Source organism: Mixophyes fleayi, chromosome 6 (assembly GCF_038048845.1).
Source record: "Mixophyes fleayi isolate aMixFle1 chromosome 6, aMixFle1.hap1, whole genome shotgun sequence".
Taxonomy (NCBI): Eukaryota; Metazoa; Chordata; class Amphibia; order Anura; family Limnodynastidae; genus Mixophyes; species Mixophyes fleayi.
In genome coordinates, this window is record NC_134407.1 from 12,995,832 (window position 1) to 13,009,908 (window position 14,077).

The window sequence follows — 14,077 nt, forward strand, 5'->3', positions numbered from 1 at the left end:
GGTGGCTGGACCCTGCCCCTGCTTCACACGGCTCCGCTGGAAAAGAGAGAGCTGTGTGCACCTAACAGTAGTGCACGCAGCATTGCCCATGTATATTATGGGGATAGGGAGAGTTGGAGAGCAGCCAAGCACTGGCTAATATTATAGCCACACCCTCATGCATGCTGGTCACGCCCACTGGCGTTGTGGTGTAGAAACCCCCCATAGCAAATCCTGCATTTGTCCCTGGACTGTGGCAGGTGGATGCTGCAAGACTTTGGTGGGTACACCCATAAAAGCAACAAGGAGTCTGAGTTTCTTAGTGACAGCAGGATCCTAAACACCAGCGGACACTTCTACTGTGTAGCAGAGGCTGGCTGTCATTCCCAGGCATAAGGATGGCTGTCTTATTAGAACAACACTACGCCAGGCTCAGATTCTTACTTGCTACATTTCACTCTCATCCTCACAGAAGAAAAAGTTCATTTCAAATAATCTGTCCCTAGATAACACATAAAGTAATAGCACTATTGTACAATGGCTCACAAAATAGGAGGCAATAAAAGCAGATTAGTAAAGCAGCATGCAGAAAAAGTATTTGAATAACTGATGAAATGATCTTCTGAAAGGCTGCAGCGTCTGGAACGCAAACATACAAAAAGACACTCAGACTTCAGATGTCAGAGATCGGAGAGTCCATCTCCCTGCAGTAATCTGTATCTGGTATGATGAGTCTCAGTAATGCAGGGCGTCATCAGATTGAGTTTTGTCTTTTTTTCTCTTCTCTAGTAAAATATTTCTAGGAATAATTTCTAAAGCGACATTGTTGTTACCTAGGAGACAGTAAGCCCTCCGACAGCTGCACAGATTTTAGTTCCTGTTAACTCTAACAAATAAAAAGTGATAGCCATAAAGATTTAGGTAATGCAGTATTATTTGACGAGTGGCAAAACAGGCTAAAACTACTACAAAAAAAATTATCCTGATATTTGGTGAATTGTGAAGTCACTGTACCACATGGCTCACTGTGAGAGATGGAACACAGAAATGTCAGTGAAGGCAAAACACAACTATATAGGAGGATCATCTCATCATCATCACCATTTATTTATATAGCGCCACTGATTCTGCAGCGCTGTACAGAGAACTCAGTCACATCAGTCCCTGCCCCATTGGAGCTTACAGTCTAAATTCCTTAACACACACACACAGACAGAGACAGACTAGGGTCAATTTTGATAGCAGCCAATTAACCTACCAGTATGTTTTTGGAGTGTGGGAGGAAACCGGAGCACTCAGAGGAAACCCACACAAACACGGGGAGAAAATACAAACTCCACACAGATAAGGCCATGGTCGGGAATTGAACTCATGACCCCAGTGCTGTGAGGCAGAAGTGCTAACCACTGAGCCACGACTCATGCAAATAACTCGTCTGGTTTCAAATAAAAGTTTGTGTATTTTAAGAAATAATGCACCCCCTTAATTGAAAGCAACAAGTTGATTGTATAAACTTCATTTCATACAGAATTTGACACCATGATCTTCCTGCATTAGTTTGATTGGAGCCTCACGTCACTAATCTATTAGTGCTAATGGGGACCCTGCTCCTTCCACTATATAACTCTGTCTGTGACTTCCTGCTGCCTCCATTCCCCTCCTCACATCATGTCACTGCCCCTGTCACATGCAGCCCTGTCCTCACTAACACATCACTCATCTCCTGATATACTCTGTGCTGCTGGGGGACCCTGCTCCTTCCACTATATAACTCTCAGTCTGTGGCTTCCTGCTGCCTCCATTCTCCTCACATCATGTAACTGTCCCTGTCACATGCAGCCCTGTCCTCACTAACACATCACTCATCTCCTGATATACTCTGTGCTGCTGTGGACCCTGCTCCTTCCACTATATAACTCTCAGTCTGTGGCTTCCTGCTGCCTCCATTCTCCTCCTCCTCACATCATAGCACTGCCCCTGTCACATGCAGCCCTGTCCTCACTAATACATCACTCATCTCCTGATATACTCTGTGCTGCTGGGGACCCTGCTCCTTCCACTATATAACTCTCAGTCTGTGGCTTCCTGCTGGCTCCATTCCCCTCCTCACATCATGTCACTGCCCCTGTCACATACAGCCCTGTCCTCACTAACACATCTCTCGTCTCCTTATATACTCTGTGCTGCTGGGGGACCCTGCTCCTTCCACTATATAACTCTCAGTCTGTGGCTTCCTGCTGCCTCCATTCTCCTCACATCATGTAACTGTCCCTGTCACATGCAGCCCTGTCCTCACTAACACATCACTCATCTCCTGATATACTCTGTGCTGCTGTGGACCCTGCTCCTTCCACTATATAACTCTCAGTCTGTGGCTTCCTGCTGCCTCCATTCTCCTCACATCATAGCACTGCCCCTGTCACATACAGCCCTGTCCTCACTAACACATCTCTCGTCTCCTTATATACTCTGTGCTGCTGTGAACCCTGCTCCTTCCACTATATGCAATATCCTTATATTTTATAGTATAAAGTCCATTATTCTCATTATATTATCCAATGATGGATTAATTCCTCCGGTTTGTGAGCCGTCCGCCCAGGTCTGGCCGGCAGCAAATCATTCACACGATTCTTGTAGGAAGCATTTTCTACTTTCAGAATCTGTAACCTCTCTTGCACAAAGCGTTTAAGTTTATCTCCACCTGATAGGTTGTGCTAAACCTGCACATTGGTTTTAGTGCTTTCCCTGTGATGCTCAATAAAACCCCTCAGGCGTGGATGATTTCAGCTCCATTTGTAATTTTCCGCCTGAGCTCAATAAAACAATAATTTAATGATCTTGTAGTTCGACCTACATCATGCAGGTTACACTGTGTGCAGGGAAGGGGATCAGCTAAATAACCTGGCCTGGTACCAACTGTTTAACTGAAATACAGTTTTCTCTGGAAATTTACTGATGGGGCACCAGCGGCAGAGCTCAGCGAGCTCATCAGTCGCTAATGATAAAAGACAGGACAGGAGAATCGCTCCGCTGTAGGGAGAGGACAGGAGTCACAGTCCTATGACATGGCAATCTAATACAAAGCACCGGAGTGACCGGGTATGAAGTTTATTGCTGAGCCAACGCTTTATAACCACCCTCCCCATGGCACCGTAAGACCTCTGCTGAAGCACGCAGTAATTATCTATGATGGACCGTTTTTCCTTAGTGGTGGCCTAACCTTCCTGGGGAGAACCAAGGAGAAATCCTGGGCTGAAGGATCATAATTCCAATGTTTTAACAGTAAGCAGAAATAACTGTGGGGCCCCCTGGCCTGGTGAATGCAGCGGCTCAGTGCAATTTTTGCAAATCCCAACAGTTGTCCACTGCTGAACAGATAGTAGGAACCAAGGAGGCATTTTCCCCATAAACAGAGGAGGGAGTACTGCCCGCACCCTTTCTTTAAAAGCCGCAACACCGAAGCACAGGACCTGTAAACGTAAGGCTTGCTCTCCGTACTTTGAAACTCTTTTTACTTATTTTACAAAAGTGTAAATAACCATTTAAGAACATAACACGCAAAAAAAAAAAAAATGAACCCAGACATATAATGGAACCCCTACGAAGAAACGGATGATGACCAACACGTCGGCCAGTATCCCTGCGGCCATGTGCGTCGCCTTTCTCTGGCTGCAATAATAGACCGTTGGCAATACTGCTTTACAACTACTTTTTCAACCTTTTTGCATCACGTATCCCCATCCCCTTATGTAGGTAAATGTTTACCAAGTGTACTAATGTATCCGATGTAACCCCTAAAAAGCATTGATTTACTCCATGTACCAGGAGCAGACCTAGTCTTTATTTTTAGGGGAGGGGTGGCGATTTAGCATAATCTTCATTCTGATTGGCTGGCCCCACCCCTCCCGCGATTGGCCCATCCCGTTTTGATCGGCTGTATTTTGGAGCAATGTAAAATTTGGTTTGTGCTGCTAGGGGGGGCAGCTGCCCCGATCGCCTCCCCCCCCCCCCCCATGTACCCCCAAACAGGTATAAATGTTTGCCAAGTAATCCTTTAAGTCTTTAGATGTTTGAAAGTATAGCCTTGTTATTTTGTTTTGAATGTTTTATTCATTACCTACATATTATTTTGAGTTTCATTTAACTGGTGGAATTACCTCTTGCATCTGTCGGAGGTTCCCCTTGGCTTTTAGAATACACCTCTGCGCAACGTCCACTGATGTATATTTGCCGTCAGGAGACGAGAATGAACTAATTAGTAAACCGCGCCCATTGTCCTCCAGAAATAAAATTAAATAGAAGTTTAAAGCTCAGGGGGCACTAAGAGACTGCTGTGGAAGGGGCTAGTCTAGCAGAGAAGGGGGAGGGGTTGTCTTTATAATTGCCCTGCAAGAGGGCATTTAGATGGTGAGCTCCACGGGGGCAGGAACTGATAACTGAACATCCTCTGATTGTACAATGCTGTGTAATATACTGGTGTTATATAAAGTATAATAATAATTTAAAAGAAACGGATACATTTAATACTCGTAATGCCTGATGTCAGAAGGATTACTAACCCGCTTTATTTATTAAAGCAAATCACAGTAAAGGGAGATCTGAAGTATTGAAGTAAGAATCTGTTTACTTATATGTGATTACCTCGGACACAAGTATAGAATATTGTTTAGTCTTTTAACATTCATGTGATACATCCGAGGTTCCAGCGAGACAGAACCAACTCCTGTCGTACTTAAAATTGACAAACCGGAGTCTGTGTTACCTAAATACGACTAACAACATATACAAACACCTGGACGGTTCTACAGAGGCCGCATTTTACCTTCAAAAGTCCAATTCAAGTTCATTACAGACATGTTAGTCTCTGAGAATCCCAATTTACTTTACTAAATTCAGGCTTTAGTTATATCTCCAAGACTAATCATCTTGGCACACGAGAAAAAGTTGCTGTCCAGAAGGGGACAATGACAATACGCAATGATATAACACACCATCAGTGTAGGGTACGCAGCGTTATATATATGTATCTGGTCCAAGGTACCCCTGTTGTATACTGTAAGTACCACAAGCTGGTAAACTGTGACCGGTGTGATGATATCACCCACCAGCACAGACACTCCTGGTAACAGGAGACTTACCATTCAGGTATCCATGTCCCTGATCAATATTAAACCCAGAGGTGACAAGAAGATTATTAGGTGTGACAGCGACAGCATCAACAAAGCCGTTGCCTGCGCAGCGATTGGACAAGCGAGTGAGAAGGTCTGGAACAGAGAGAGAACAAGATGAGAGCACTCACAGGAATGGGACACAGCTTATAAAATGGTTTAATGCATTGTTACCCCAGTAACTTACACAAAATATAGTTCTTCCATGTAAAGGATTGTGTCAGGCAAGGCCATGACATATAAGATCTTCTTACTAAGCTAATCTTTCCCCCAAACCTGCCCCACACATAAGAAAGTGGACCTGACCTTGCTTCCAGTTGACGGCCTTTACGCAATATCCCTGTGTCGTCAGGTAGACTTGGTCCGCAGTAGCGCAAAGTGCGTACAAGCCCTTCAGAGAGGGGGTCAGAGCGTCGCAGGAGTGCAGGAGGCTCAGGGAGCCAGAGGAAGAGACTCTCCAAACTTTCAAGCAACCCTCTGAAGAACCGGAGTACAGTAACCCTGAATGAAACTGAAAACAAAGGAATTGTAAATGTATCATCGTTTCGACTAGTGACCAGCGCACGGCTTACCCTGACCCCACTCCACCTTACCTGCAGAGCTGACACCTTCTCTCCGTGCGCTTTCTTTGACTGCAAGTTTTCTTGTGTTTCCAGATCCCAAACATCAATCTTTCCACCATCTGCAACACAACAAGTGTTACTGTGAAGACTTGACAAGAATGGACCATACCACTTTCTATTTCTAGGTAGTAAACTGCGTGTTAGACCAGCGTCTACTAATATTACACAGGGAGGATCTGTACAGGGGAACACAACCCCTAAAAATACTTTAGGATTATTTTACTTTGTGTTTTATTGCAAATTTCTAGAACAATAAAGGAACAGTTCATTCTGAAAAGGAACTAAGCAAAACGTAAAAGAAATGTTTGCATATATTGTAATTTTAATAAGTATTTTTCAGTGCACATAGTGGCGGCAGCCTCCAGTGAAACGTAAAGAAGAACAAACAGAGAAGCTAAGGGTCTGCCTGTGGCTCAGGTACAAGGCAATGGCTCAGTGTGTCCACCCTCCCGATGCCGGCCTGGCCTAGCGTGGTGGAATATTGGCAAAGAGCAAGGGAACGTATTCTTTCCTAGTAAGGATAGAGACTCACCTGATCCGGATATCAGCAGCTTTGTATCTGGAATGTACGTGAGGGATGAAACCGCTGAGAATGTGTATATGCTGAGCACAGGCTGACCTGAGAGGAAGAGGAAAGAAGCATGAGAGCGGGATACGTGAGGGTCCCTAATCCGTGACTGCTGCCACCAATAGCAGCACACTGCTTGTCCGTGACCAGTAAGAGGAGAAACGTGGACTGTACAACAACGTAATCTGTCTTCTCCTGCACAACCAGGAAACCAGAAGCTGGAATTTGTGTCATCTATAAACCGACGTCATCCAAGCTGTATGTCCACCAGTACATTGGTGTCTGCTACTAAAGACACCTGGAGACCCCAGCAGCAGAGAACATCTAGATCACCGAGATACTGTCCCCAATTCCTCTAGTATATTAAGACCTGACGCTAATTATTTGCCGTTTAAGTAAGTACAGTATTCCTCAAACCGCTTCATGTGTACCCGTAACAATATTTACTTGTGCTAAAATAGGTAATCCATTAAATTGTGTCTCGGTATTAGGAGAAACAGATTGTGAACAATAATCAGCAGTTTCTCTATCCTCAGCTGAAGACTTCCTGGAATCCACAAGTTAATCAAACTCCTTCTCCTTTCTTTAACCAGAATCTTACTTCTCACAGCCCTAATGAGGTTTATGGGAAATTGCTTGATGTCACTGTCCTATCAGTGGCCACCTCTTATCTTTATCTCCCACCTATGTCCTGATATGTACTTCATTGTCACACGTCACTATGAACATATATTCCCTGAATATGTCTTCTTATCTCCTCTCCCCACAATATATCACTGCCTGTGTTCCCCTAACCTGTATGCGCCCCATCCTTTTGCTACTGCTGATATCAGCTGCTGTAGTTGTCACCTGTAATCAGACGCCACACTTTAATGCTGCTGTCTTTCCTGTTTCCTTGTTACATTATCTCTCGCCACACTGTCACACGCCACTAAGAACGTATACTCCCAGAATATGTCTTTTCATCACCTCTCCCCACATGATATCACTGCCTCCCTTCAAACCTGCACATAGCACATCCTTTTGCTATTGCTCCTATCAGCTGCTGTAGTTGTCATCTTGATCAGACACCACACTTTGATGCTGCTGTCTTTCCTGTTTCCTTGTTACATTATCTCTCGCCACACTGTCACACGCCACTAATAACGTATATTCTCAGAATATGTCTTCTTATCACCTCTCCCCACATGCTATCACTGCCTGTGTTCCCCTAACCTGCACGCGCCCCATCCTTTTGCTGCTGCTTATATCAGCTGCTGCAGTTGTCACCTGTAATCAGACTCCACACTTTAATGCTGCTGTCTGTTGATCCACTGGAGACAAAATCTTCACAGGCTGGCAGAAGACTTGAATCTGTAAGTCAAAAAAGTCACTTATGACCTTCAATACGTCACGAATTTCAGAAACCTGCCCCATCAACTTATCTGCATCACTTACTGAACTTGTATGTCCCCGGTGAGATTAGTGCCAGGCATGTGACTCCTCCGGTGTGGCCAGAAAGCATCTTAAGCTCCAAGCAGGACGATATATCCCATACACGAATGGAGGTGTCCCAACTGTCCCAAGACAGAGGCAAAAAGAGGGATGTACAAAGAAAGCAGGAAAGGAGAGGACATACAGTTGTACGGCACATAAGATGTATCAAAAATAATTAGAGAGCTGCCAAGTATTCTCCATTGAAACGCCATTAGCGCATTACGTCTAACAAGGAAAATATTGATGAAGATGAGAACAGGTTAACTGGGTAATTTAAGGCAGAGGCAGTCAACATGTAGCTCTATGGCCCTTGTAGAACTATAAGTAACAGCAAGTTCTTACTCTTGTGTTTCCACAGTGGCTGGAGAGCAAGGAATTTGTTAGAGATTAACGTAATGTCTCACCTCCCAGAGATTACGAGTCTGTCATGGATGAGGACGCTTGTCACCAGATCACTGTGTCCTTCCAGGCTGTGAACAAGGAACTGTGAATCGTGTAATGGCGAGGGGTCTAGGTGGAGTGTGGGGTGGACAGGAAAATAATTAAGGTGATGAGAGACGTCAAACCCAGGAACCAAAAAAGTTTTAAAGGGGCCGGGGTGGGGTGATGTCACAAAGAGTGTAAAGTAAAAATACATATAAGATACATATAGAGAAGAAAAATTAGATGGACAAGAATGGGTGAGAACAATGGAAATTAAGAGAAAACAGAAGAGAACGTTATATACAATACTGGATTACAGCATCATTTATTTATAAGGCACCACAGATTCCGTAGCGCAAGGCAATCATCTTACAGATATGACAAACATAAGTACAATTAATATAATGCCAGGTACAGATAATAACTCTAACAAGAATATAATTAAGCATAATAACGCCTCCATGGATGGTCATGAGCTAGTAATAATAGCATGAGGTAGCAGAGGATTCAGCTTAATACATGACAATGAGGTCATATAAGAGAAGCAGGCATGAGACATAAGGAGGAGGAGGGGGCCCTGACCATGAGAGCTTACATTCTAGAGAGAGGGGGTAATGAGAGACAGTAGATGCAAACAGGGCAGGAGTGAATTTAGTAAACGGATGAGGCAGAGGGAGACTTCCACTCCAGTCTCCTGGAGTGGGAGGAGGTAATGAGGGGGGGAGAAAGTTACAGAGGTGGAGTGAATTTAAAGTGTTGGTGAAGGACTACGTAAGGGTGAGCAGTTTGAACTTGAGGAGTCAGTGAAGGGAGTGGACCAGGGTTTTAGTTACTTCTGGAGTGAGGAAAGAAATTTTGGCCATTCTGGGGGGGTGGAGGCAGCAGGACTACGAGAGGGAGGGAAGTGAGGGGAAGAGCTTAGAGCGAAATCCAAATCGAGGATGACATGGAGGAAGCGGGCGTGAGGAAGAGTGGACAGAGTAATTATACAGAGTGTGGTGCCTGACCTGGACCTGGGTGCTTTAGTTTTACTCGTGGAGCAGACTCAGGCAGTCCTGGTTTAGCAGCAGCTTCAGGTGCGGGGCCCCTCTTTACCGAGGAGTCTGGGAGAAGGGGCCCGTCCACTCTACAAGGACAGACATAGGTCACTAACACAGGCAGGAAGAGACACGAGCTAATAAACCGCAAAATTAAATAATGACATGTATAATCTCAGTTACATACTATAACACGGGGCCAAGTATGCATCCTATCATTTTTCAAAATATATTGACCACGGGATGGTGCTTTTTCTCTATTCCAATGTAAGGCTAAAGACAGCAATTACATATGGCACCCCCTACTGGCTGGACTCGATATCAACATCTGACATTCTAATATTCCTGATTTCATGTGGAGACAGTTTCAACGTTTTCTGTGTATTTAAAATCTGTTTTGGTGTTTTTTTGTAATTAAAATTTTTTTTTTTATTAGTCCATACGGCAAACAAAGTAACAGCGGAAAATCATGCATGCAACAAATCTCTTCTCAACAGATCTCAACCAGTATGCACCATGTTTACCATAAATTGTTTAGTTATTTTTTTGTTTTTTTTTAACAACGAGCAATAGTAATTAAAAAACGTCCCTTTAGCCCAGATGTTTCTGTTCTTCCAAAGTAGGTGGGACCAAAAGTTGGATGTAACATATGTGACCTTCTAGTCAGTATTGCTGGTCCCAGCTGTGGGTAATGGACTCCAGGGCGTGCTTCCAAGGGGACAGCCTGTTATGTGCACGCGTAATTATGTAAATTATATGCAAATATGAAGACGACAGTGCTACAGCTGCTAATAGAGGAATCCAAGTGTACAGATTGCAATACCCTGTTCTCTAATTAAGTAAATGATGTCTCTAATAGCATGTAATAGCTGGAGAATGCCACAGACACACTGATTTTTAGTGAAATGCTGACCTGTAGGTTCCACTTGTCTCCACATTTTCTTCCCTCTGTGTCGCTCCCGCAATTCGAGACAACAATTCCTCTAATTGTCTCCGCAGTAAGGGCTTACGAGACACCTGTACTTAGGAGCACACAGGATTACTTGCAGAACTCACAGACTCTTCCAGCAGCTCAGATGCAGTAGATGAAGAAGAGATCACATCAAACATATTCTTAATGTACCCTCACAGCACATTTCATTTTGCAGTAATGCGCCTCTCTATCTGCCTCATGCATACAGAGAAGCATGCCCACGTTCCGGACTTATCATGCATCCTATGTAGGGGACACACATTAACCGTGGGGTATAGAGGGCGCTGGGCTGGGAGAACTGGCCTGGAAAAGCGCTAAATTTTGTGGGATTTCAGCTCCATATGGAAATGCAAACAGTGGAAAGCATAGAAACATCATATAAGCTCTGCCTACTACCATTGCAGGACAACAACCTTCATTCATTTAAACCTTTCTTATTCTTCTGAAATACAAATCAGTTTGGCGTTATGTCTTATATAAATCATCAGTGCAATATTTTAACGTGTCATTATTGTAGATCTTAATGTTTCTGTAACATTAGTCGAAATGTGTATAAACATGTGCATTCCCGTATAAAGCACAACTGGAAGGTGTCTAAATTAAAGTTGCAGTGCCACCTAGTGCCCCTTCCCCTAGCTCAGGGGTAGGCAACCTGCGGCTCTCCAGGTGTTGTGAAACTACAAGTCCCAGCAAGCTTTGCCAGTAGATAACCAGCAGATAGGTGGAAAGGCATGCTGGGATTTGTAGTTTCACAACACCTGGAGAGCCGCATGTTGCCTACCCCTGCCCTAGCTGGAGCCCAGTGGGCTGCATGTGTTTAGAGCAGGATTCTCCTGGTCCTGTAATAAACAACCAGCAAATCAATTAGGCCAACCATATTGAAATGGCGACAGAAGGAGGGGAGCAGGAAGCACTAATCACTAGCTGCAATACCTTGATTTCAGCTTGTGATCGGACCTCCTGCTCAGACTCCCCCCATCCCGGTTTTCAGTCAGGGCTGTAAGAGGAACTATAAAGCCCAAGAAAAAGGTCTGCAAGTAGCAGCCCCGGGGCTCCAGCTCGGGACAGAGGCACCTTAGTAAAACATTTTACCAATTGTTATTGCAGCTTTAAAATAAAGACTTGGGGCTAGATTTACTAAACTGCAGGTTTGAAAAGGTGGAGATGTTGCCTATAGCAACCAACCAGATTCTAGTTACCATTTATTTAGCACATTATTATTATTATCATTTATTTATATAGCGCCACTAATTCTGCAGCGCTGTACAGAGAACTCACTCACATCAGTCCCTGCCCCCATTGGGGCTTACAGTCTAAATTCCCTAACACACACACACACACATTATACAAGATGACAGCTAGAATCTAATTGGTTGCTATATGCAACATCTCCACTTTTTCAAACCCGCAGTTTAGTAAATATACCCCTTGATCTCTGCCACATCTGAAGACATCTAAAAAGCAAGGTCTGTTACAGGGTAGAAAAGAACTTTGTGACCCCCCACTGAACAGCGAAATGTCACTGTAAAAGTGCCCTCTCTAAAATAATCTAATTTTTGCATGTAGGAGCGACCCCTACCATATACTGGTAGGTTAACTGGCTTCTATAAAAATTGATCCTAGTCTGTGTGTATATTAGGGAATTTAGACTGTAAACCCCAATGGGGCAGACACTGATGTGAGTGAGTTCTCTGTGCAGCGCTGCGGAATCAGTGGCGCTATATAAATAAATGATGATGATGACATATGGCGACGATGATGAACACGGCCTGTATTCAGAAGAGCCCTCTAATCCACCCAGCCTCGTCCTATCATTTTGCTGTACACAGCATGCAGAGTAAACAACAAGTTCCTGCCAGACTAACGCTGCGGCTAGAGAAAGTGGAGTCAGTGGAAGCAAATGAGTTGTCACTGGAAGACAGTATAGTGTAGGGAGGAATGGACTTCTGGAGGAGAGCAGCCCACACTGGGTATATCCTGCAGATGTACATAGGAAAATAAAATAAAAGAACTAGAGTGTAATTGGAGCTTAGTCAGTGACTGGGGGAGTACTGTGATATGAAGTTACAGATGTAGGATGAGGGAAATTGTGGATGGATTTATAGTTTAAGGATAATATTTTAAATGATATCCCTAGAGGAAAATGGAGCCTGTGTATGGACTGGCAGAGTGGGCAGCTGAGGCTGTATGGTTGGCGAGGTAAATCAGCCTGGCAGCACATAATGTCCATAATGGACTACAGTGGGTACCACCTGTGAAAGAGAAAGCCAGTAAACAGATAGTTACAGTGGTCAAAAATGAGTGAATGGACTAAGACCTTTGTGGCAGAGGGAGGCATATTATATACATATTGAATGAATCAAAGCAGCAGGATTTAGGCATTCAATTGACTTGGGGATGGAAGAATCAAAGATGAATCTTAAAATATTGCTGTGATAATTGTGTAGCTGACAGTGATGGAAAACTCTCTTTTAGGTAAGATCATTTTAAGATGTTGGTGGGACATCTATGCTATAATGGCAGATAGAAAATCAGTAATACATGATGGCAAAGAAGAAGTGAGCAGAAAAGTACAGATATTAACTTGAAAATTGCAGCGTAGAGGTGGCATAAAAGAAACACAGTGAATGAACTATTATATAGAGAGATATTCAATTAATAATAATAAAGCAAGACTTTAAACTCAATATTACTCGCTCTAAAACAAGGGACCACAATAGTTCACCTTTGCGATCTCGCTGCCGGTCAGGTACCGAGGGAGGTACTCCAAAACCTCAATCTGTCTAAGTTTCTTACGCACCTTCCGGATCTCGAGCAAATCCGTCTCATTCCTGCAGGAAAATGACACACGTGTTGAGGTAAAGACAGTAACAGACCTCAGGGTCTGCTGGTGTATACAAGTGGATATGAAGCTGGTACACAGATATGGAAAATATAAATAGCCAGAGAGAGGTGTTATATAAAGATGATCTCTGACAGTGGTGTATAGGGGGTAAAGACATGCAAGGAGAAGTAGAAACACACTGCATGGCTATAGGTGTCCAGTGCAATGACAGACAGATGGATAGAGAAGTGCAGGAGGGGATACAGAGAGAGTTATGCCTGTCAATCTCAACTATTACAGAGTGTAACTGGTCTCCCTCCTGCTTTCCCCACTTATTTTCCAGTTTAAAATTCTTTTCATCTGTGTGTTGTGGTTTCATCCCAAAGTCTATAAACATATTGGTAGGGTATTGTTAGTGTGTGTCTGTGTGATAGAGAATGTACACTGTAACATACACTGAGCAGGGACTGATGTGAATGGATAAACATTAATCTGTATGAGTAAGTCAATAAACATGTAAATAAACAATATATGAGGAACAATATGTGAGGGAATTATATATATATATATACACAGAAGGTGATAGAGATGTTTGAGGTGATAGTAGAGGAGATGACACAGTGATAGATATATAAATCTATGTGATACTCTATGGAGAGATGTGTGAGGTTATATATATATATATATATATATATATATATATATATATATATATATATATATACAGAAGGTGATAGAGATGTATGAGGCGATAGTAGAGGAGATGACACAGTGATAGATATATAAATCTATGTGATACTCTATGTAGAGATGTGTGAGGTAATATATAGAAAGGGGCACTGTGTATATAGTGCTATATAGACGGAGATTACGGAGATATAATTATCACTGATAGTTACATGTCTATGTGTCACTTATCACAAATCCCCCCAGCGCACCGGAAGGTAAATAAACCCGGAACCCGGAAGTACAACCAGCAGCAGCCGGGGCGATCCCTGAGCACCGG

General features: G+C 43.4%; 1 protein-coding gene across 1 annotated transcript in view; it reads right to left on the reverse strand.

Annotated features, from left to right (window-relative positions):
- The window catches only part of LOC142160826 (uncharacterized), a 17,517-nt gene extending 3,440 nt beyond the window's left edge, over positions 1–14,077 (reverse strand). Inside the window, exons 1-11 of the mRNA XM_075215833.1 lie at positions 13,971–14,077; positions 12,973–13,078; positions 10,188–10,291; positions 9,245–9,363; positions 8,219–8,324; positions 7,776–7,894; positions 7,608–7,691; positions 6,303–6,389; positions 5,741–5,829; positions 5,454–5,658; positions 5,118–5,243 (exon numbers count right to left, since the gene is read on the reverse strand). Coding sequence (XP_075071934.1) covers positions 5,118–5,243; positions 5,454–5,658; positions 5,741–5,829; positions 6,303–6,389; positions 7,608–7,691; positions 7,776–7,894; positions 8,219–8,324; positions 9,245–9,363; positions 10,188–10,291; positions 12,973–13,078; positions 13,971–13,972 — 1,147 coding nt within the window. The 5' untranslated portion in view covers positions 13,973–14,077. The remainder of the gene's footprint in view (positions 1–5,117; positions 5,244–5,453; positions 5,659–5,740; positions 5,830–6,302; positions 6,390–7,607; positions 7,692–7,775; positions 7,895–8,218; positions 8,325–9,244; positions 9,364–10,187; positions 10,292–12,972; positions 13,079–13,970) is intronic.